Here is a 24101-nt window from a genome sequence, read left to right as displayed (position 1 = left end):
GCTGCTGAGTGGATGATGCTGTCATTCACTGAGTCAGGAAAGGACTCAGGAGGTTTGAACACGCTGAGACTGAAGTGCAAATGAACTCTAGGTGGTTGCATAGGTCTACAACTCCAAAGAGTTCTGAGCTCAGAGATTTGAGAGTTCTCAGCTAACTGCATGGCTTCTTTTGCTCACCATATGGGTTCTGGCTTCTAAACTCAACCTGTCAGTACCTGTCTTAAATCGTGATCACAGTGATCTGACCTATGTAGGTTTTAGCAGGACTCAGAAGGGCCTATTAATTCAACCTAAGATTAAATTATTTTGCTGGTATTATCTTGTTGGCTCAGTTTGTGAATATATATCATCAACTGACCCCTGGGTCTTTATTTCACATGAACTACCATCAAGATGGGTCCGCCTTTTCTAATATTTGCAACTAACTTTTTTCCCTTTCCAACCCAATTTGAACTCTCTGTTAAATATTCTCTTGGTGGTTGTGGCTCATCCTTCTAAGCCTCTGAGATAATTTAAGTTCTTAGTTCTGGCTCCCAGTGAAACAGCTCGCACCCATTGGGTGATCTGCACACTTGATCTGCCTAATCCAAGTATTCTCCACCTGGGACTTCCAAGACATGGGGGTTGGGGGGGGGGGGAGGCGGTCCTAGAATGTGGGCTGGAGAAAAAGACACCTCTAGTTTTATTAACTTCTAACTGAAGTTTCTTATTTCCTCCAACTATGAATATAAACAAAACCCTCAGTAGTATTAGCACAGTGTGTAACACCATAGCTATTTTCATATCCCACTACAGCTGTAGAAATCTCAGAATACTGTTTATCGTTACACTATTTGGAAATGTCAGTAGTTATTACACCTGCTGCTAGATCTTGTTAATATATTAAAAAGCATGTTACTAATTTTTTTAACATTTTGGTAAACTTTAGATTGACTTCCTATATAATCATATATCTATATATTATACACACACCCTTTTAATGGGTTTTAAAACATCATTTTGAGGAGGAATCAGTAGACCTCTCCAGATTGCCAGAGGGGTCCATGGGTCAAACAAGGCTAAGACCCCAGGCCTAATCCACCAACCTTCAGGCCTCCTGCAGAACTCGTGTTGGAGTTGACAAGGTTCATACATTCATGTGGGACCTGAGGTCACACAGGCAAGGGTCTGGCTTATGGAGACCAGAATATTATGCTGTGCAAATATATGGTAGGAAATGGAATGTGGAGGAGGAAAAAGAGAAGAAAATGGAACGGGGGAGGAGCAGAAGGCGGATTCTACCAAAACCCCAAGAAACCTATTCATAGTTGTGCAAAACTCAACCTTTATTATTACCTGCCTAGTGCAGGGGATTAAAATTACATTGAGCTAGATCCATATATTAGTGTAAAAATCTGTCTCTCTTCCCCCAAAAATGTACAAACCCAAGCAGTTATAGAAAAACCAATGTGGCAGCTACAACAGAGATGTCCAACCCCAGGGCCATAGGCCATTGTTCCCTCTTTCCCCCTAATCCCAATATTTATTCCACAGAAACATATAGGCTTAGAGAAGTTCTAGCTACAACATGGCAGGTAGAAGTTGGGAATGACTGGGGGTCGGGGGCAGGGATCGCCCCCCAGGTCCAGTGTTTCAGAGAAGGGGGAGAAGCCAAAGCTGAGGACAATTCCAGGAGTAGACACAGGAAAGATCTTTCTCCCTTTTTTGTCCTCCTCATTCTCCAAATTCTCAGCCAGTAGAGTCCAGTGTGTGCTGGAGAGAGGCTGTGGGTGGCGGAGGCCACAGCCTTCCTTCCAGGAACCAGTGTTGTCCAGTGGGGGCCAGGTGATCCAGTGGGCTTTGTCCAGTGTCTGCCCTGTATTTGCCCCACCCTCCCACAAGGGGTGGCTAGAAGAGGTCCAAGAGGATCCCATCCACAGGGCCAGCTGGGTGGGCAGCGAGGGCTTCTAGAAGAGGAGCAGCATAAGAGTATGTCTAGGGAAAGAAGGTCATCAGCTCCCTGGCAGGCCCAGCCTACCTGTTGTGATCACACTGCCCCTCTCTCAGAGGTGAAGGGTGGTTGGAAGGGAAAGTGGGAGTGCCATTAGCTCCTCTTGTTTAGTGCTCCTGGCTTCCCCTGAATCCTCCTTGAGGGAGGGGCAGCTGGGTGTTGATTCACACTGTGTTGAGTGCGTCTTCTGCCAAGAACCGATGCAGCTGGGAAAAGGGTGGTCGCTGCTCAGGCTCCCGGCTCCAGCACCGAAGCATCAACTCATACAAGCCCAGTGGGCAGGCAGATGGCCGGGACAGGTACACCTACATTATGCAGCAGTGTGGACAAAAGGCAGGGAACAAATGTTCTTTAGTCCCCAAGATGACAGGCTCTGGCCCTCCCAGTCCCCTTGCCCCATCTTCCCTCCCCTCTGCTCTGACCTGCCGGCCCTGGTCCCGGAAGAACTCCCCTGCGTTCTCAATGACTTGTTCATCAGTGAGCTGCCCAAAGGGCTGGGCCCGGCAGAGCATCAGCACCTCCCACAGGGTCACCCCAAAGGCCCACACGTCACTCGCAGTGGTGAACTTCCCCTAGTTCATGGATAAGGCAACAAAGGCAGAGAAAGGCATCAGGCAACATAGACCCTCCTCCCTTCCCCAGGGAGGCCACGTCCACTTAGCATTTCCCCAGGCCTGACTCCCTCCCAACCCTGTGTGCTCCAGTCTCCTCAGCTGGCTCTTTTTCCCAATAATCCTGCCCTTCCCTCCCTTGGGCTCTGCCTTCTTTCTCAGACTCTAGTCCTCTCTCACATGTCTTCCCTTTTCTATCTTCCTTCCTGCCCCTCCATTTTCTGGTCCTGACTAGCTCCCAACTCATCCCTTTCTATCACTGGCCTCATCTCTCCCTTTGTCACTCTTGCTCTCTGCCACCCAGACTCCATCTCTTGGCTTCCGGACCCTTCCCCATCATGCCATACCTCCCTGCTTTCTCCAGTCCCTTGAGCCAGAGGGAATCTTATAGAGCATTGACCAAACCCTCATTTTACAGGGTTTGGTCCAGGCAGTCCAGGAAAAGCAAGTGAATGAATGAGATCACAGGGCTTCAAGTAGTAGCCAGTGCTCCCTTGCCCTGCCTGCCTCTCTCTAGCCTCTCACCATAAGGATGCACTCCCAGGCCATCCACCGGATGGGCAACACCGCCCGGCCCTGCACGCGGTAATAGTCCCCGGCGTAGAGGTTCCGGCTCATGCCAAAGTCGGCAATTTTGATAGTGAAATTTTCCCCAACCAGGCAGTTCCTTGTGGCCAGGTCCCGATGCACAAAGTTGAGTGTAGCCAGATAGCGCATCCCTGAGGCAATCTGGGCTGCCACGTGCAACAGCATTGGGTAGCTAAGTAAGGGAGCCAAAGAAAAAAGGTCACTGGGGCAGCCCCGGGCTCATCCCCACCTCACAGATTCCCAACTCCTGGTGCAAAGATGGAAGGCACAGGTGGAGGCCAGCAAGTAGTTGCCCACTCAACTTTTCTTTGGCTCATCAAGCCCCAGGGAGCTACCACTTTTATTACGCTCCCTGATCCAGACTTGGGCAGTAAGGGTAACAGAAGGCATGAAGAAATTCCTAACAGGGTCCAAGTCCCTTTGGCACCCTCACTGTAGTCATCTCTGTCCCTCAAGCTCATGGATAAACATGCTCCTCATCCCAAGACCCCTCCTGGAACTCGTACCTGCCTCTTCACCCATGCTCCCCTCTGTGCCACCAGGCTGGAGCAAGGGGAGAGAAGGAGATCCTCTTGGGAGCTCTCACGTAAGGGCCAGCCTGGGTAAGTAGGTACCTGATAGTGGGTCCCTGGGCAGCCTCCTCATCCCCAGGGGCCCCCTCAGCCGCCTTGTCCTCCAGCTGGTGGGCACTGAGGAACTGGTTAAGGTCACCATTCTCCATGTAATCGGTAATCATGCAGAGGGGGTCGTCCTGCACACACACGCCCAAGAGCCGGATGATGTTTGGGTCCTTTAGCCTCGACATGATCTTCACCTCCTTCAGGAAATCATTCCTGGAGAGGCAGGGAGAAGGTAGTGTGGACACTGAGGGGCTGACCTATACCTTCCCCACCCGGCTCACACAAACTAGTACCCTACCCCGGCATACGCACTGACTCACTGGTGATGTGGGAGCCTGAGTTGTAAACCTCCTTCCCCAGACACCCCTCTGTTGTCTCTACCACATTTCTCTCTAGATCACTCTCTGCTCTTCATGGCCTTCCCTCCCTTCTTCCAGATGCCGTCCCTGGTCCTCACCTGGCATTCTTGGTGGCATCTGGCCGTAGGATCTTGACAGCTACCAGCAAGGGGTGTCCCTTGCGCACATTAAGGGGAAAATCGAGACTGACCAGATCTTGAGGGCTCTCTACCTCACACAGGTGCACCTGGAGAAAGAAGGTCATTTGCTAGATGGTCACACAATTCACCAAGGTCAACTAGGATAATATTGTCACAGATGACAGGTTCCTGACCAGGAGGGATGTCTGAGTATGGCGTCAGAGCCCCAGATAGAGTCAGACACTACTGATGGCTGGCAGGGGTCCTCCTTACCTCCCCAAATTGGCCCTCACCAAGCTTCTCCTTAAAGCGGAGCCGTGACCGAGGGAAATCCACTCTGGGGGGCCCATCCCCGGCTGCCCCTGGGGGCAGCGCAGGCACAGCGTAAGTGTTGCCCCCGGTGACGCCCTGCAGAGTGACAATGTCAGCCTCGGCATAATGAGGGACGCTGTTCTGGGGAGGTGGGGGCAGAAGCGGGGCACCTGGCTTCTCAGGCTCCATATAGTCCCCACTGCAGGCTGGAGGGGTGAGGGAAAGAAGACAGGAAGAGGTATCAGGAGCAACCCGAGAACCATGGGTCTCCACACTCCAGCCTCCCAGAGGTGCCCTGTCTCCCAGTTGGGTGAGAGACTGGGTCTACTCTCCATCATCTTCCTGGTATTTCACCCACCAACCTCAAACCAGAGAAGATGCTGGCATGGGATGAGATTTAGCTGTTTCAGAGTTTTCGAGATACTGGAGATGGCTGAACAAAGAATATTATAAAGTCTTATTCTCTAGGGATCCCAGCATAGCCCAGGAAACCATGAGGTAAAGTCTTGTCTGGAAGAGAATTCCTCTACCCACCATCAGAAGAAGAATGGTGCCAGCCATCCCATCACCTTCTACTTTCCAAACCTTTGTCCCATTCACTGCCAGCCCCTCCCTTTCACGTAGCTGTTTTCCTCCTTTTCTACCACCTCCCACCACTTTAAGCCTTGGCTCTTCCTCCCGGCCACAGTTACCCAAACCCTCCGTGACCCAATACACCAAGCTCAAAGACAAGCAGAGACGAGGGCACACAGAGAGAGGAGAGGGGAACAGTTCTTCATGGCTCGCACAACAAGGGGTGTACAGACAGAGGAGAGGAGGCAGAGCTGTCCCCTCTTAGCCCTGGAGAAGGGCTGACAATGAGAAGGCAACACCAAGGAGAGGAAGAGCAGACAGAAAGGGCAGGGGCGTGAGCCTTCGCCTCTGGGACTGTAGAGAGGAAACATGGGGGAAGAGGGCAAGCACCCAGGGTGAGAGGCCCTCCTCCTTTGCAGCTCTAGAGAGAGGGGAGAACAAAGGAGGAGTCACAAGAGAACCTGGGGCCACCACCGAAACCTCCTCTCTGGATCTGGACAGCTGAAGAGATGGGGTGGAAGAGGAGAAGAGGGACAGAGCTGAGAACCAGTGAGCTTTCTACTCCTCAGCTCAAGGGGAGGCCTTAAAAAGGAGCAAGCAGCAGCAGAGGAGAGCTAAAGGCACAAGAGCGTCCTCCATGGAAACTCAGGAGAGCAGAAGAGGCCACAGTGAGAAGAGGAGGGAGTGCAAGGTATGAGGACTTTTCCCTGCCCCAGTAGAGGTACGGGGAGCCTGGCATAGCCCAGGGGCAGAGGGGCTTACCCTGGGTGTTGGTAGGTTTGGCCCAGGCGGGTGTGGGGGGGCCCGGGCCTCGAGGGGGGCGGGCGTAAGTGGCCAGAAGGAGGCGGTAGGCTGGATTGGAGAGCAGCAACGCTGTCGGGAGAAGGAGGTGGGGAGACACGGGGAAGGGATGAGACTCAGGCTAGACAGACAGGGAGACCTGGAATAGGGCAAGACCGGGGCTGATGGAACGAATATATTGAAAGACAGGATAAAACAAGGATCTGGAGAGCGATGGATGGATGGATGGATGGATGGATGGATGGATGGACAGACAGATAAATGATAAATGATAGACAGAGGGAGGGAAGGAGGGATAGAGGGATGGAGGGATTGATGGTGGAAGGAAAGAAGGAAGGGCGAGAGGGAGGGAGGCAGGAAAGGAGGGACATGGTGAGTCTAGGAGAAAGGAAAGGGGCCAGGAAGACACAATGAGAGGGCACAACAGAGAAGATGGGACATAGAGACAGTATGAGACCCTGGGGATTATGGGTAACACATGGGAAGTTCTTGAGGGACATTATACGGTAGGGAAATTGAATGATATAGTGGGTGGTGACCAGGGGCACGGAAATAAGAAAATGAGTTGAAACTGGGGAAGATAAAAAAAGAAGGGAATGGGAAAGGAGTGGGAAAGAAACACAATAAGAAAACAGGCAGAGCGGACAGAGGCAGAACTGGAACAAGGCAGGTCTTACCAGAGCCATTGGGCACACTGGGAGCAGAGTGGGGTGGATTCCCACGAGGCCGGGGCTCCTGGTAAGGGGGTGGCTCTCGAGGGCCTGGGCGGTTGTTGATAAGAATGGTGTCTCCAGGGACAGAAAGATGAACTGTCAGCTCCTCTTCTAATACCCGACGCTCGGCCTTGTCATGGGGAAAGGGAAACGTGAATGGTGCTACTGCTTATCGCGCACATCTCAGCTCTTTGTTAAATGTTATACCCACGTTCTCTCCTTCGGTCTTCTCAGCAGTCCTAAAGCTGTATCTACTGTTCATTTCACAGGTAAAGAAACAGGCTCAAAAGCTTTTAAGTGAGTTCCGTGATACTCCACCCAAATCTGACCATAATTATCAATTTTAATGCATATCACCACCATGGGACTCTCACCCAAAAGACATGTTTGGGGTGTGCCAGACTCCTTCTAGTTGCTCCTCCAGCTCCACTCTCCACTTTTTCCCACCCAGCTTCTGCCCCAACTGGCTGACCAGTGTGGACTACACAGACAGGCTGGGTATGGATTGGCCAGAGAGGAGACCCAGCAGTTTGGAGGGCCAGTGGAAAGTGAGGTCGGAGTGATTATTCTCCCAGGCCCTCCCTGAGGGGTAGACTAAGGCAAGCTGCATTCCTGAACCAAAGTCCACTGCCCCCTCAAGGGGCCCTCTCTACAGACTCACTCCCCTAGGTTCTGGTATGTGCCCACCTCCTCTCGCCGAGCTGCCCCGATAATGACCATTCTGTGGTGACTAGCCATGGGGAACAACACTACTCTACTTGATGCCCATGCACCCCACCCACACTTTTGTAAGTGGTCTCTATATTCAGCCCTCCTCCAGTTATTCTAATTAGATACTGTTCTGGGTCCCTGATGGACCCACGTGGCTTCCTCGTCTAGCCGCAGCATCCACCCACCTTGCTGAGGAGCCTGCGCCAGTGCAGCCGCCAGAGCATTAGGGCGATGATGAGCAGCAGCAGGAGGATGATGGCCACCAGGCAGCCGATGAGAATGGCGGTCGGGCTCCCCTCAGCCTTAGCCACGGGCTGCTGGCCCCTGGGCTCCAGCTCTGGCAGAGGCAAGAGAGTCAGAATGGCAGGCGGCTTCCCACCCAAGCTGTGGGGTGCCCAGGGAGGACCAAGTGGCACAGGACCCATACCAGGAGGAGGCCCCAGGGCTGCTCACCCAAGCTGCTGAAGTTGGTGGGAGGTGGGCCAGGCGGCCACCAGGGAGCTGGTGGGAAGGTGCCCCCCAGAGCCAGAGAGGAGTCATTCACAACATCTGGGGAGAAGGAAGAAAGGGAGTCAAATTAGGGAGTTGAGCCACAGGGAGGTGTACTTGCAGGAGATTTAGGGAACTCAATCATTATCATTGGGTGAGGACCTGTCCCAACCAATCAGAATGAGTGGTGGGAACAGGGCTCTAGGGGTCTGGAGGTACCTGGCTGTGGTGGATGTTAACCCTTTAGTTGCTAGATTGTGGGGAGATGCAGGGCCCAGGGTGGAGATATCAGTATCGGGAGGCAATTTCCCAAACAGCACAGAATATTTCATTATTTTAACAGCCAGCACTGTCATACTGGTTCAACATCAGTGCTGAATGAGAGGCTCACAAAAAAAAGACAGAAGCAGGTGGGGGACAAGGGGGAGAGAGAGGTTCCAATTATTTGAGCCTCTCCTGGTTGGGAAGTCTCATGGGTGATGGGTAGATGTGGTGTCAGAGGTGGATATCTTAGAGTTCTGAGGGGTTGGCAGTCCCAGAGGTTGGGAATTGGGACTACATCAGGGGCTTACCAGAGATGAAGGAGATCTCACTAAAGAGCAACCAAGGGCCAGCAAAGAGAAAGCGGCACTGCAGAAAGCGGGCCACGCGGCCGCCCAGGGGCACTGACACAGCCCGGGCTCTAGGGTCCCCTAGGCTGCCCCCCAGGGCATGGCGCACAGGTTCTCCCTCCCAGGCCATGGCTGGGCCCCACTTGAAGCGGCACTCCACGCCACCAGGCAGGCGGGCTCCCAGGGTGTGCATGTTGTTACAGTGGACCTAGAGTGAAAGGAGGAGGAACATAGGGCCAAGGCCAGGAGAACCTGGGCAAGCACCCCAAGGGCACCCACCCTGTTCTCAGAGCCCTCCCTGGGAGCTGGATACACTCACCTGCATGGCCTGAAAGGCCCTCAGCCGGTCAAACTCAAACTCCATCTCCACATAGCCAGTGGGAAAACTGTGGTTGCTCCATCCCACATAGTCATAGCCCGGCCAGACCCGCAGTTCCTGGCTCTTCCTAAAGTCATCCAGCCCTACCACACCATCTGCCAGCTGGCCCAGACCTCCATACTGCAGCCTGGAGAGGAGGGGACCGAGAAAGAGGAGGTTGGAAGAAAAGAAAGTGTCACCTATCCAGGTGCTCTGCAACTCCACCCAGGTAGTGGCCTGGACTGCCTGGCCCAGCCCCTCACCCCAACTTCATGCAGCTCTCTTCTCACCCCCAGAACTATAACAGGTAGTTTGAGTCCTATGCCACACAAAGCACACATCATTCACCCTATTATATGTGTGTTTATTATGACAATTTCCAACAGACGTGTTACCAAAGGGGTTCCTTTTCTAATTTGCACAAAGTGTCACATGAGCTAGTGGTCGCCTTGCTACCTCTTCAATCCTAGTCCTGTCCCTTGAGACCCCACTTAACCCATCTCCCTCCCCATTCATCCATTTCACTGCCCAAACTACTTAGCAACCCCCACCCCACCCTCTTCGTCCTCCCTCCCATCCCGGGCTCATTGTCCTGCAGGGCCTGCTTCATTCACCCGCCAACAGTGTGTGTGGTGTGTCCATCGTAGGTGGAGTCGTTGAGGTGCACAGCCTCAGCTAAGTACATCGTCTGCCCCACGGGGGCCGTGTAAGACAGGAGTCCATCTGGGGCAGGGTGGAAGGAGGGGTGTAAGAGGCACAGAGCGTCTGACTCCCACCCCTGCATCAGTCTACTTTCTTATAACCCCTCCACAGGCCCATTGGCATGGAGAAAGCAATATTGGCCAGTCCTCTTCTCACTCAGAGTGACAGCTTTCCAGTGGGAGATAGGATCCTGGATGCCCCTCTCCCCAGTCCCCTATTTCCCCTCCAGTACCCAGAACAGGAAATGCATTCTCAGGGGGATAAGCCCTTCAACAACTCACCCTTCCAGAGGCAGCCATAGAGCTCTACTCGCAGACAGACGCTCATGACCCGGTCAGCTCGCGGGTAGAAGCGAACCAGTCGTGCCACCATGGGGGGCCCAAGATCCTTCAGCACCACTCCCCCAGGGTCCTCATTACCTAAGATTACCTGTGGACCAGGAAACAGGGTGGATGGGTGAGAAAAGCTCCAGGTCAGATCTAACTTCCCTGTCACCAGCTGCTCCCTGGCCCAGCCCACAATGGCACACAAAGATCTCTGAAGGGTAACACTGAGCATGTGGGCTGTGGGGCTGCCAGACGTTTGTGAAATGAGGGGCTGCAGCAGAGACCTCTGACACCTCTCTTAGCCCTATGGCCCATCCTCCTACTCCAGTGTCAGCTCTCCCACTCTTTGCCTGGCTCCATCTATTTGTCTCAAAGACACTCATCCTATTGTACTAGATTCCACCCAGTCCACACAGCTTTGCGCCCCGCTGCTTCAGCTTCTCCCTATCCCCTCTGTTCACTCCACGGGCATTGGCCCAGCGCTTGCTCTGCAGCAGCCAGGCACATTCTCAGTGGTGAGCACCAGCCCCTCTACTGTAAGACTGAGTCTCAGAGGAGAAACAGCTGTGAAAAACAAGAGGCAGAGTGTGGGACTGGAGCAATAGGAGGTGGCGTGGTCAGAAAAGGCTCTCTGAAGAGGTGACATGTGGGAGAAGAATTGAATAGAGTAACGGAGAGCCTATGGACGTGTGGGGGTTGGGAGGAACTATCCAGGCACAGAGAACAGCAAGCAAAATGTCCTGAAGCTGTGGGATGAGGCCTAGCTTGTCCCAGGAAGAGCGAGAAAACCAGTGTGGCCCAGGTGGAGCAAGAACAGGAGACAGGAGTAAGAGATGCAGCAAGGGCCAGGGCAGGCCAAGCTTTTGCACTCAGGAAGGAGCTTAGCTTGTGTTCTGGCAGAGTGGAGAACCAGCGGAGGTCTGTGAGCCAGGTGACTTGCACTTTCTAAGGTATCCTGAATGTATCCTCTAGGGCAAGATCTGACTTCAGACGGGAAAGGGCAGAAGCAGGAAGAACAGTTTGGAGACTATAGCAGGCCTTCATCTAAGTTGGGATGGTGGTGGGGATGATGGGGCCCCACCTAGGGCAGTGGAGGTGGAGTTGGTAGGAAGTGGTCCGATTCAGGAAACAACACGGAGGAAGAACAGACTGGCTTTGCTGACACTTTGGAAGTAGGAGGTGAGAGAAGAAGAGGAGTCAGGGATATCATCTTAGCTCATGGCCTGAACAAATGGGCGTGTGGCGTTACCATTTCCTGAGCTGCAGAACACAGAGGGGTGGAACAGACGTGGGGTGGGAATGAGGCTCCAGTTCAGCTTGGGAAGTTGATGGTAAGTTCAAGACACCCATTAGATATTTAAATGGAAAAGCCCCAGACAGTGGTCTGGTTTGCAACACCAGACGCAGCTCAGGGGGAAAGGCTTGTGCTGGAGAGGGTATGAGGGTATGAACTGGAGAATCATCAGTGGATAGGTGGCATTTAAAGTATAGCTGGAGAAAAGAGGAGAGCCACCCTTCCCGGGTGCTGTTCTTGCCAGCCTCACCTCCTGACCCCAGCGGTCCCTCCAGTCCATCCAGCGGTGGCCGTCCCGGGAATAACGCAGCCGGTAGCTGGGGGAGAACTCCTTGCCCAGGCCCCCAGCGTGCCGCCCCTGGGTGCCCACCAGAGCTACCAGGTGCAGCCGCCTCAGGTCCACCTGCAGGTACTCCTCCTCCTTGGGAAAGACTGGCCCTGCAGGGCACCATGCCCCATCCCCGTCGCTGCTCTCCAGCCTAGGGCGGGGCAGGAGATCACAGAGAACATCTGGCCCTACGTCTGCCTCTGGCTCAAGTATTTAAAGCCCGCCTCCCCGGGACCACGGGGTTTCCTTGGCATTGGCCCTTTCAGAAGCCTCTTGACTTGGGAGAGGGGTTGGAAGGGCAAATAGAAGCCCCAGGAGTTCCCTCCGGGGCAGCCCCAGTGTGCCAGGTACCTGCTGTGGCGAGCAGCGGTGGAGTCTGACCAGGAGCTGGAGGCAGAGATGTCCCCGTCCGGGATGGTCCGGTCCTGCATGCCCAGGGCATAGCGGCACTTGGCTAGGTGATTACAGGCACACAGACGGTCAAGGCCCCTGACTCTCTGTCCCCCAAGCCCCATCCCTCAGGGACCCAGGAGCCAGTCTCCTCACCAGGGTCAAAATGTCCCTTCATATCAGCATCTCCAGTTGCCACCAAGAAAAGCAACAGTAGTAGAGATGAGAGGGCCTCTGGCCTCATAGCTCCTGATCCCTTGGGCCTAAGGGAGTTGGGGCAGCATCTCTGTAGGGGACAAATGGGGAGTAAGTTAAAGGGCAACCAGAGAGATTGAGTCACAGCCAGCAACAATAGACGAAATGAGCTGCTTTGCGGATAATAGCGGTTAAATGACAACAGGAGTTGTTTGACAACCATCAGCGATATTTTTAGAATACTTCCCATGTGCCAAATACTGGGCTAAACTCTGATTCCCTGCCACCTAGAAGCCCCAAATTCTAAGATAAGTTGCGGGGGAGACCCCAGCACCTTCCAATCCCACAGTCCTCTGTAGCCCGGCTAGGCCCAGTGTGGTCCCTGCACCAAGCCACCTCAGTGACACATGGGAGCTTGGGAGAAATGCAGGATCTCAGGCCCATCCTAGACCTCCTTTAGAGTCTGCACTTTAACACAATGTTCCCGTGATCTGTGCCCATGAAAGTTTGAGAACCCCTGCTCTTCGTCACTGGGGCCCAGGCAACTTGCCCCACCTAAAACCATTCCAGCTAGATTCTTTATGAATCTAGGTTCTACCCTCTCCAGCCCCAGTGCAGGAAAAGCTGTTCTGACCTGTCCTCTTCTCAGGTCTGCACTGAGTTCTCTAGGCCCTGCCTTCATACTCCAGCTCTCCCTGCTCTGCCTTCCCTTTCTAAGACCAGACCACCTGCCCCACCGGTTCCCACTTTCTAAAGGGGGTTGCCTCCAAAGGACCCAGGGCTGAGAAAAAGATTGAGTTGCCTTGGAGATGAGGGTGGTCTAAAGACAGGGAAGCCAGGTCACCCCAGGAGGTAAGAGGAGTGGGGGATACTCCCCCATCCCTTTGTCTTCATCCAGCTGCTCCCACAATGCTTTAGGGCAGGAATGTAAGAGGCAGCTGAGACCCCACAGCTCTGAAGCAGCAGCTGAAGGTGCTGACTGAGTTGCAGGGGGCACCCTGGTATTGAAAGAGAGCTAGAACCTGGACCCTTGGGGGTCCAGGAGCCACACACTGGGGCCTGGAATTCCTGGGTGCCGCTCTCCACTCCGACTACTGTCAGGAACAGCAGGGCCCTTGTTCCCCTGAGTAACCTTCATGCCTATCCCAGATGAGTCATCGGAGCTAGACAGAGCAAGAAGAACCCAAGCAGAGATACAAAGACAGGCAGAGAAGAAGAGGCAGGGGGAGGCAGGGGGAAGCAGGATGAGAAACACAAAGCAAGAGGTAAATAGAGCAGGCTTGGAAGTGTACAGAGCACCACAGAGAAAAGCACAGCCGCTTGGGGCAATCCTCTGATACCCCTATCCCCCCATTCTCTCCACTGGGTTAGACTCCAGGAGGACAGGCCCAGAAGATCTACCCCAACCCCACCCCGACCCATTACAACCAATTACAAACGGGGCAGGACACCAAGGCAGGTCCTTCACCTTCCTCTCCCAACTCCACCCCAGACAACACTCACTGGCTCTGTACACACACACACACACACACACACACACACACGTGATCAAACACGTGAACTTACAGACCTCACTGTAAACACGGGCTACTTGCAACACACAGACAACCTGTCACAGATTTTCAGTAACAGACACTCACATGTGACAGACTTACACACATAAGACACCCAGCCAGGGCACACAAAGATGCTCACACACACATCAACCTTCTTTAAAGTCTAAGCCCATTACTTAGTGAAGAGCCATCTTCAGACACCTGTGAATATGAAATGACAGATACCACATACTCCTGCGAACAGAGAGCGGTGTGAGACATACTCTGGCCCCAGAGGGCAGGATCCCAAGAGAACTGGAGGGCACCACCTAATACACATGATTACCAAGTCAGAGAGAAGTCAAGGGGACGGAGAACTTAGACAGCTGGAGTAGCAGTAAGGAAGAGCCATTTTCCCCTACATTCTGCTTTCACGTGTCTCCACTGTACTACTCAACTCTGGACACAACTATGTGCCCTCAGCAATAGCGAGTCTGAGCACCAGACTCTGAGGATGGAGGTGCTGGAAAGGAATGTCCAGCTATCAGGGGACCTGTAGAGTGAAGGCTGGCGGGGGAGGAGGGGTTGGAGTAGGGGAAGGGACACTGAAGATACTCTGGCAGAACTGACCATCCAGTGTGGATGAGCAGCTGCCACTGGCAGGTTAGGGTTCCAGTCCCTCTCTGCTGGGCTGTGGCCAGGCTACCCAACTGGGAGCTGGCTGGGTGGAGGCACTGGCCAGGTGGGAAGGGTGGGCCCACTCCTCTAGGGGCTGAGAAGATGATTCAGTGGGGCCATACAAGCACCTGTCTTCCATACTGAGTAAGGGAGGTCCTTCCTCAATGCTGGAACACACTTGCTGAAGTCAAGGGGTTCCCGCATTTGCAGGCAGTAAGCCAGAGCACGGGGGAGGCGGGCAGGAACAGACTTCAAGACGCTGGACAACCAAGTGCAGCCCGAAACGTCCTGCCTCCCCGCCCAGATCCCCACCCTTCGGCTGCCGCACTAGCCCGGTGGCCCCGCAGCGTCCTCCGCCGCTCTCCCTACCTCTCATCGCTCTTCCCGCAGACCCACGCGTCCGGCCTCGGAGTGGGGCCTCGGTGGCGGCAACGGGGCGAGGGGAGGGGAGGCGGCGGGAGCCAGGAGCGGGAGCAGAGGCGCCGGCGAGGCTCGAGTGTCGGCGGCGGCTCCTAGAGCAGCTGTCGGGGGCCTGTTCCGGGGAGAGGAGCCAGGGCTGGGCGGCTTGGGCCCAGGCACCGCCTCCCTCGCCTGGCCCCCTCCTTCCTCCCTGCTCGCCGCGTTCGGGCCGCGGCTCTCCCCGCCCCCTCTTGGCGCTGTGGCCTCGCCGCCCCGCCGCTCCCACGCCCGACACCACCCACCCGCCCAGCGCTCCGAGGCGCTCCGCTCTGCCCCGCCCAGCCAGCCGCATTCCCCTGACCCAGCCTCTCCCCGGTAACCCCCAGCACCTCCGCCCTCGGCGCGGCGTCCCCACCGTCCTCCACCCACCCCGCAAGGTTCCCCACAAGTGAGAACAGTGAAGCTGAGGTCTCCTCTGGCTGCAGCCCTGCTTAGGGCCTCCCACACACCCAGGCCCCTTGAGGGGATGGCGCACTCCTTACTCCCCCTTTCCTGGTCTCAGTTCCTGGAGAGGGAGGTGAAGGGGGGCAGCCCCAGGACACAGGGGAGGAGCAGGTTCCCACAGGCCCGGGCCGGCACAGCAGCAGGAGTTTGGATGGGGGAAGGGAGCAGGGCTCACCTGTCCACCCAACTGTCCTGTCCCCCTAGCTTCTGCACACCACCAACCTTTGCTTCTCTCTGGAACCCTCTGGGCCTCCCGTGCTTTATACCCCAACCTGCATTGCCCCAAAGCCTGATGGCCAGCCTCTCTCTCCTAGCCTCTTCCTCTCTCTACTTCCACCTTCCAGTTCTTCCCCCCAACTCCTATTGGGTCCAGACTCCCAGGCCCTAGTGCCCCTAGGCTCCCTCAGGCCTAGTCAGCTCTGGCCCTGGTGGGATTGGAGGGTCTGACCATTGGTAAGGATAAACCTGGACAAAGTGAGTGGTGGGGAGGAGAAGGGGGATGGAGGCAAAAAGAAAATCAGACACAAGGAAAGAAAATGCGTAAACAAATCTAATAAGAGAGAGAAAGCTGCTGGGTGAGGTGGGCAGGACAGAAGAGCTGTGCTGAGAGGTGCTCACCCCACTCAGCCCTAGGGGCGCCCCACCTCTCCATACCCCAAACTTGCCAACCCGCTACATGTCACCACCACAGTAAGATCTCTCCATTGCAGAACTCCACCCCACTGCACCTCACAGCATATGTAAACTCATCCTAAGTGCAGTCCCAAGAAAGAAACACAAAGTCCCAACCAAACAAGCCCACAAAAGCACTACCAGGAAGAGGCTGGCCCTTGGGAGAGCCAAGGCACAGATGGGCACGAGCTCCAATCACTGGGACGACACACACATCGAAGGGCCCCCCAACTGCTTAGAGACTCACTAACAGACAGACCAGGGTCACACTGCCTCTTTCCATGGTCCCCTCCTGCCAAACCCTAAGGCTTCCCCGGAGCACCTACCCCTCCGGAGACGGTCGCTGGGGAGTCTGGGGCGGGAGAGGCTGGGCGGAAGGTGGAGTCATACCGGGGGGTGGGGCCAGGGTATCCCTAGTAACCTCACCTGGGCAGTTCTCACACTCTGGTGGGACATTCCACTCCCCTGGCCCACGCTGACCCTGGCAAGATGGCATGGTGGTGCCAAGGAGCGGTCCGCAGAGGAGAATAGAGTTAACCGTAAAATCCTGAAACTCTTGCCCCCTCATCTTCCCGAGGAGAAATTCCTAATCTGTGATGCCCACCTCGCCCTAGCCCAGGGCTGGTGGAGTGGCAAGGATGTAGGGCTGGGGCCCCGGCAGAGTCAAGTGGCAGCAGAAAGAGGGCTGGAGCCGGCTGGAATGCCGGACGGAGCCGAGATTCCCAGGGGCCAGCGAGGGAAATCCCAGATATCCCGGGGTTCCAAAACAGTGCCAAGACCAAGTGTCCACCCACCTATCACCAAATTGCCTACATCACTCCCAACTCCAGAGGCCTTTTGGCCTCCTGAGATCCTAAAGGACTCTTCCCCTCCCCCATTAATGCCCTCCTATCCAAGCTTCCCTCCCCTTGAAGCCAATAGCTGCCCAGAAAAGAGAGGGAAAACAGCTGAAAAAAAAAAAAATGTGAAGAGAGGCACATAGAAGAGAGTAGCTTCCGGCCTGCAGACTACCAGGCCAGGGCAGGGAGGCTCTTTAGGACCAGTAAGAGAAAGGATGGACCAGATGCCCATCCCCCACCAACACTAGCTGCAATCCCCTTCCTGGGAGGTGCAGCTGCCTCTGGGGCAAGCAAGCTGGGTCAGCAGCTGGGGACACTGAGAACTGGCTGGTGGTGGGCAGGGTGATGGGGTAGACAAGGCCCTGGGCATGAATGAGTCCAGTGGGTACAAATGTGAAACTGAGGCTTGGGAGTGGAAGGAGGAAGAAGATAACATGGGGAGGGAGAAAGATGCCACCCGGCTCAGCTGTGGATAGCCTGGGGCATGGAGAAAGACAGGACAATGGTGATAGAACTCAGAGAGTCAGGAGATACATTAAGGCCAAGGATGAGGGGAGCTGGGGGTCAGAGAGAGGAGAGGGGAATGGAGACAGAGGGCACACCACATGCAGCAAAAGGTGGGAGGACTAAGGTCTGGGTAGAAAACTGCTGGACCAACCCAGTGAACTGAGTGGATACAGGGGAAAGGGTGGGGATACTTGGAGAGGAGGGCAGGAAAGTGAGGATCGCTGAGCAGTGAGCAGGCAAACCAAGGGTACAAGAAACAAGGACAAAAGAGAGAAGAAAGCGTTGGAATGAAACCGAAAGATGGGGGAACAGGAGAGAGACTTGGGCACAGGAGTTGAAACCCAGGGACATGGGTAGATGAGAAGAGTAAGAGGCTAAGAAAGGACAAGGGACAGACCAGGGAAGACAGAGGTCAAAGATGGACTCAAACCTGTTTCCAGGCATCCGAACACAGAAGCCACCCCTCAGAGACCTCCCCCTCAGAGACCTCCCCTCAGAGACATCCTGGCCCTCAGCCCAAAGTCCAAAATTCTGGTCTCCATCCTTCTCCTTCTCCCTGCCACCCACTACACCTCCAGTCTTGACCGCCTGGTCCCTCCCTCAAAGAGAGGACCCAGCTCAGTCCCCACTCTTGCCCTCACAGTTCAGTTCTGGCTTCATCCCTCTCACCTCCAGGTTAGTCCTGGGTCCCAGGTCCTCCAGTCTCAGGCCTTTGGGGTTCCAGGTCTGAAGCTCCCAAGGCCGCCTGGCTTTGTCCGCTCTTCGGGGGCCTGGAGCAGCTGCCCAGGCCAGCTGCCCCAGCTTCAATGTGACCATGGCAACCCAGCCCGGCTCCCCTTGCCGAGCCTCCTGGCCCCCGCAGAGAGGGAGGGAGCAGCCCGGCCAGGGAGAAAGGGAGGGGAGGCCAAGGACTGAGAAACTAAACCAAAGGGAGACTGCAGACAAAGAGCACCCAGACAAAGGGAGGTGTGGAGAGGCAGCTAGGGAGAAAGCTGCGCTGGCTAGCTCTGGCTGAGGGCTCAGACAACAGGCATTTGGTGCTGCTAACGTAGGGAGGAGGCAAGAGAACTAACTTATAATGTTAAATCAAGCTATATTCAGAAACTGCAATCTGCTGATTAGCCCTGCAGCCAGGCCACGAGGACACCTGCAGAACAAAGAAAGAGTTCTACTGGGATTGCTAACAACCCATTTCCCACACCTGTGAAGGAGAAACAGAAAAACACAGTCTTTAAGTGGCTGCCCTACAAAAAATAAAATCGTTCATTCCCTATGGCTAAAACCATAGGGAACCTGTGGATTAAAGGCCGGAAACTGCCAACAGGCCTTTCAAGCTACATATTCTTACCATTTCACCTATACACTTTTATCCTTCCTCACTGTATGTCCATAGCAAAGGAAATGGATAAATAAAGTATTTAAATTGTAATTCACAGGAACTAAAGAATGATATATAAACAATTCCCTGGGTCCCTCTCACTGTCTCTACTGTCACTCTCAGTGCCTTTACTCAGTCTCTCTCACTGTCCTCGTCTCTCTCTATTGTCTCTGTCGCTTTGAGTCTCTTAGGCTTTCTCTGAGAGGAGACCACGCTCTGTCTATGGAGTGTTACCCCTTCTCTAATAAACTTTCCTTTTGACTTTAACTTTGGCGTGTGTTTGAATTATTTCTACACACTCCGTCAAGAACACTTCTCTCTCAGTGCAGGGCTTGGTCTCCTCCCATTCAGGGATATTTGCCCTGTCCTGTATCACTGAGGAGGGTGGAAGATTCAGGCAAGAGGGACTGACAGCCACGAGGTGGGAGAAGAGAGATTAGAATTGACTGGTGGTGCTTCTTGGGAGTCCTCTTGGGTCCCTAACAATTCACTTCCTCCTGTTAGGATTTTGGACCCTGGGAGACCCAGAATAACATTTTTCGAGCTCGTTTCCTCCAATTGTATCAGTGGCCATGTGAAATACGTGAGGCCAGAAGTTAGCCTCAGTTTTCAAGAACAACCCTAATTTCAAACATACTCTGACTTGTCCCCCCTGAAGTACAAATGTCCTTGTCAGACAATGTACTCCAATTATTGGTTTGGAAAATAAGATCCCCAAAGCCAAAGGTGGCTAATTGGGCTTAGAAGGGGTGGGGCAGGAGGGAGGGAGTACTGTTGCCTCTCACAGCACCAGAGGGGTGAGGATGCAGAGCACCAAATGGGGGTGGGAGGTAACAATAGCAGGGAAGCGTTAATGTGGTTACAGGAATCGCAGCGTGACTGGAAGACAGGGTCTGTCCAAGTGAGTGAAACCAGAAAGGTGATCTCGTTAGTGATTCAGCTTCTTCTGAAGGTAAGGAAGAAGGGCCCTGGGGCTTGAGCTGGGGAATGGCGATACTAGATTTGTGTTATTTTATTTTATTTTTCACTGCTTTATGTTTTTATTGTATTTAAAATTCATAGATCATAAATTAATTGCCAAGAAAATAAACAGATGGAAGTGGAGCCTGTGGTAGCTCTTATGCGCACATCCGTCTCTCAGACATGCTGATGTGCAGTTTGGGTGTTTTTGCTGAATTTTAGATGTTTAGCTTATTGCTGTTTCAAGGGGAGAGATGAAGGGACCTCTCTCACTCTGTCGTGTTTCTGATGTCACTCCTGGATTTGTATTAGTTTTTAAGTAGTTTCTGGCAGAAGAGTGTTGGTTGCACAGTGCAGAGCACCAACTGAGAGGGAGGAAGGAGTGAATGAATCCACCTTAATCCTGTCCTCACCTAGTGTTTCACCTCCAGCCCCTCAGCCAGGAATGCCATGAGGAAATGGTGAACTCCTACAGGAAGCAGTGCACATGCTAGGTATTTTCCTGGTATTTTCACCTATCATTTGATTGTCTCTTTGGGGCTTCTGAGGTGCCTGGGACAGGGCTCTTCATGAAAAAGAAACCAAGTCCAGAGAGGTTGTAACTTGCCATAGATCGGTGGCAAGTTGCTGCTTTTCAGATCTCCTAGATCCTCCACCTTACTCTTCCAAAAGGCAGAGGGTCTAGGAGGAGGAGACAACAGCTTCTGTGGAGCTGGACTGGATGCATACCTGAGCCTCTTGAATCCTGTCCCTCCTTGGAAACCCACCTTTCATCAGTTTTTATGGGCCTCATAGTCCCTGCAATGAGCGGGAAAGACACTGGGTGGCGCTTGCTGCACAAGTGACCAACACTACTGTGAAAAGAAGTGAAAGCCTGGATGGAGGGAAAGAGATTCAAGTCCCTAGTGGAAAGGCGGGGAAGAGCTGCTGGGGAGCCGACTGGAGGGTGAGAAATAGGAAAGGCTGAGTGGAAGCTTAGGGTAGCTGCAGGGCTCATTAGGGTGAAATATCCTGATTGTCATAGATCAGAAATGTAATTTATAGACAGAATCTTAGAATCTTCACTTTCTCTTTTCTGTTGTCCTTTACCAAATGCCCGTGGCATTCTCAGCAGCCCTTGGCCTCTTCCTGATGGTGGCTCCTGATTACTGGCCTTGCTAGTTGCCAGGTTCTGCCCTTAGCACTTTCCGTAATCACCTCATTTGGCCCACATCGCAGGTCTGTGAAGTGGCACTTTGAAATGTGCCCACTTTTACAGAGTCAGAAACTGAAGATTAGAGAAGTCAGGTAACTTGCCCATAGACATACACAGTAACTGGCAGATCTAGAACTCAAACCTGAGTCTTTTTGACTAAAAAGCCAAAGCAAGACTGGAGAGTCTTAGATGTCATTATTTTCCCAACTCTAGGAGTCTGTAATAAATTCTGTCCCTACCTTTAAAGTCCCAGAAGATCCTCTAACTTCCTTCATCTCCCAAGAGAACTGGTGGTCCAAATCATTCTTGTTTGTGTAGGAATAACATAGGGAGGAGGCAAGAGAACTAAAATGTTAAATCAAGCTATATTCAGAGAAAAGTCAAAATGGTCTAGATGACAAAGGCTTTGTTCATCCACTCTTACAACCACATCAAAGCTGTGATGGAAACATGGAGAAAACAGCAAGCAAAGTCACCTGGGGTCTAGATGAACAAAGCCCTACAACTAGGGAGAGAAATAAGAAATCACCCTGCAACGGGAAGAGTGTGTGGAGGCAGGCGCCGTCATAGCTGAGTTCTCGAACTGGATAACAGATGTCGCTCTGTCCAGAGTTGTTGCTGAAACTCTACCTCCCCCAACTCGTGGCCGCACAAGACACATTCGGTTGCGTCCTTTGTGAGTCCTGTGCAACTTGCTGAGCAAACTCCAAGACCCACACTGGTGGCAGCTGATCTTGTTTTCTGGTGTGATTTCTTTCTCTTTTTTAATTTTATTATGGTGACAGTGGTTAATGAAATTTAGTAAGTTTCAGGTGTACATTCAATTAAGGCATATATGTGATATAGAGAGGTATATATAGAGTATATATATATGGAGTGAGAATATATATATATATATATATATATATATATATATATATTGCATTGTGTGTTCCCCGCCCATAGTTAGATTGCTTTCTGTCACCACGTATTTGACCTCTTTTACCCCGTCTACCTCCTCCCTCCCTCCCCACCCTCTGATATTCACTAGTCTATTGTCCATGTCCATGAGTCTCTGTTTGTCCAGTTCATTTGTTGCTTTTAGGTTTATATCCCACATATGAGTGGTATCATATGGTTTTCAACTTTGTCATTCTGGCTTATTTCACTGAGCATGATTATCTCAAGGTCCATCCACGTTGTCGCAAATGGTAGTATTTCATCTCCTCTTATGGCAAAGTAATATTCCATTGTATATATGTACCACAGCTTCTTTAGCCAATCATCAGTTGTAGGACCCTTCGGTTGCTTCCATGTCCTTACCACTATGAATAATACCGTTATGAACATCGGTGTGAAAATATCTTTTTGAATATGAGTTTTCAAGTCTTTGGAGTGAATACCCAGTAGAGGGATTGCTGGATCATATGGTAGATCAATTCTTAGTTTTTTGAGGAACCTCCATAATGTTTTCAATAGTGGCTGTATCAATTTGCAAGAGTGTATGAGGATTCCTTTTCCTCTGCATCCTTTTCAACATTTGTTATTACTTGTCCTGTTGACAACAGCTATTCTAACAGGTATGAGATGATATCTCATTGTGGTTTTGATTTACATTTTCTAATAGTCCTAGAAGATCCTCTAACTTCCTTCATCTCCCAAGAGAACTGGTGGCCCAAATCATTCTTGTTTGTGTAGGAATAACATAGGGAGGAGGCAAGAGAACTAAAATGTTAAATCAAGCTATATTCAGATAGAAGTCAAAATGGTGTAGATTACAAAGGTTTTAGTCTTTAGTCTTTTTAGTCAAAAAGACTCTCCTAATAGCTAGAGATGTTGAGAATCTTTTCAAATATTTGTTGGCCATTTGTATGTCCTCTAGGCAGAAGTGTCTGTTCAGGTCCTCTGCCCATTTTTTTGATTGGATCATTCGTTTTTATGTTGTTATTGAGTTGTATGATTTCTTTGTATATTTTGGATATTAGGCCCTGATTGGAGGCGTTGCTTGCAAATATATTTTCCCATTTGATGGTTGTCTCTTTACTTTGTCGATGATTTTTTTTTTGCTGAGCAGAAACTTTTTAGTTTGATATAGGCCCATTCATTGATTTTAGCTTTTACTTCCCTTGCCTTTGAGGTCAAATTCATAAAATCCTCTTTAAGTCCAAGGTCCATGAGTTTAGTTCCTATGTTTTTTTCTATGCATTTTATTGTTTGAGGTCTTATATTCAGGTCCTTAATCCATTTTGAGTTAATTTTGGTGTGTGGCGATAGGCAACACTTTAATTTCATTCTTTTGCAGGTGGCTTTCCAATTTTCCCAGCACCATTTATTGAAGAGGCTTTCTTTTATTCACTGTACTTTTTTGGCTCTTATGTTGAAAGTTATTTGCCCATGTAAACATGGATTTATTTCTGGACTCTTGATTCTCTTCCACTAGTCTGTGTGCCTGTTTTTCTGCCCATACCATACTGTTTTCATTATTGTCACTTTGTGGTATAATTTGAAGTCAAGCAGGGTGATGCCTCCAGCCTTATTCTTTTTCCTCAGGATGTTTTTGATGATTCGGGTCTTTTGCGCTTCCATACAAACCTGATGATTTAGTTCTATTTCTTTCAAGAATGCTGATGAGATTTTGATGGGGATTGCATTAATTCTGTATAATGAATGCTTTAGACAATAAGGTCATTTTAACTGTGTTGATTCTTCTAAAAACATGGAATATATTTCTATATCTTTGTATCTGCTTCAATTTCTTTTAATAGGGTCTTATAGTTTTCATCATATAGGTCTTTCACTGGTTTTGTTAGATTTATTCCTAGGTATTTTATTCTTTTTGTTGCAATTGCAAAAAATAAAATATTTTTCCATTTCTTGTTCTGACAATTCATTATTAGAGTATAGGAACACTATATGGATTTTTGAACATTGATTTTTCATCCAGAACCTTTACTATATTTGCTTATTGTTTCTAGTAGTGTTCTTGTGAGGTCTTTAGGGTTTTCTATAGAGAGAATCAAGTCATCCGATAATAGTGACAGTTTAATTTCTTCCTTTCCTGTTTGGATGTCTTTTACATCTTTCTCTTGCCTGATTGCACTCACCAGGACCTCCAACATTATATTGAATAACAGTGGTGATAGTGCACAGCCTTGTCTTGCTCCCGATCTTGGAGGAAAGATTTTTAGTTTTTCACCATTAAATGTAAAGTTAGCTGAGGGTTTGTCATATATGGCCTTTGTTATGTTAACATGCTTCCCTTCTATACTGATTTTGTTAAGTGTTTTGATCATAAATGGATGCTGTATCTTGTCAAAGGCTTTTTCTGCATCTATTGATATGATCATATTATTCTTTTTTTTTTA

At 51.5% G+C, this 24101-nt stretch overlaps 1 protein-coding gene across 4 annotated transcripts; it reads right to left on the bottom strand.

The window, feature by feature from the left end:
- Positions 1-1300: 1300 nt before the first annotated feature.
- DDR1 (discoidin domain receptor tyrosine kinase 1) lies at positions 1301-16249 on the bottom strand. Of its 4 annotated transcripts, none has more exons than XR_005650348.1 (19): positions 14673-14929; positions 12052-12181; positions 11857-11959; positions 11428-11656; positions 9839-9986; positions 9470-9578; positions 8817-9003; positions 8459-8705; positions 7851-7946; positions 7583-7734; positions 6651-6816; positions 5935-6045; positions 4561-4805; positions 4267-4394; positions 3804-4022; positions 3127-3361; positions 2413-2562; positions 2018-2295; positions 1301-1946 (listed from the first exon to the last, which is right to left on the bottom strand). XR_005650348.1 is itself a non-coding variant. In XM_039851140.1 (19 exons), the coding sequence occupies exons 3-19, from the start codon at positions 12137-12139 to the stop codon at positions 2155-2157; spliced, it is 2754 nt and encodes a 917-aa protein (XP_039707074.1). In that variant the 5' UTR covers positions 12140-12181; positions 14673-14835; positions 16205-16249; the 3' UTR covers positions 1301-2154. The 4 variants fall into 4 exon arrangements, 3 of the variants coding, with proteins under 3 accessions (XP_039707074.1, XP_039707076.1, XP_039707075.1); XM_039851140.1 differs by adding an exon at positions 16205-16249 and having other exon boundaries at positions 1301-2295; positions 14673-14835; XM_039851142.1 differs by lacking the exon at positions 5935-6045 and adding an exon at positions 16205-16249 and having other exon boundaries at positions 1301-2295; positions 14673-14835.
- Positions 16250-24101: the final 7852 nt, after the last annotated feature.

This window comes from Pteropus medius, unplaced genomic scaffold (genome assembly GCF_902729225.1).
Source record: "Pteropus medius unplaced genomic scaffold, Ma_sr-lr_union100, whole genome shotgun sequence".
NCBI classification, from domain to species: Eukaryota; Metazoa; Chordata; class Mammalia; order Chiroptera; family Pteropodidae; genus Pteropus; species Pteropus medius.
This window is presented reverse-complemented; position numbering and strand designations above follow the sequence as displayed.

Excerpts from the sequence above, each read along its gene's own strand:
- DDR1 (XM_039851140.1), bottom strand. The coding sequence starts at position 12,139 with ATGAGGCCAGAGGCCCTCTCATCTCTACTACTGTTGCTTTTCTTGGTG. Across the intron at positions 6,046-6,650 it reads CAGTGTGCCCAATGGCTCTG|CGTTGCTGCTCTCCAATCCA; the intron begins GTAAGACCTGCC and ends TTCTCCCGACAG. Across the intron at positions 2,296-2,412 it reads TCCGGGACCAGGGCCGGCAG|GTGTACCTGTCCCGGCCATC; the intron begins GTCAGAGCAGAG and ends TGCATAATGTAG.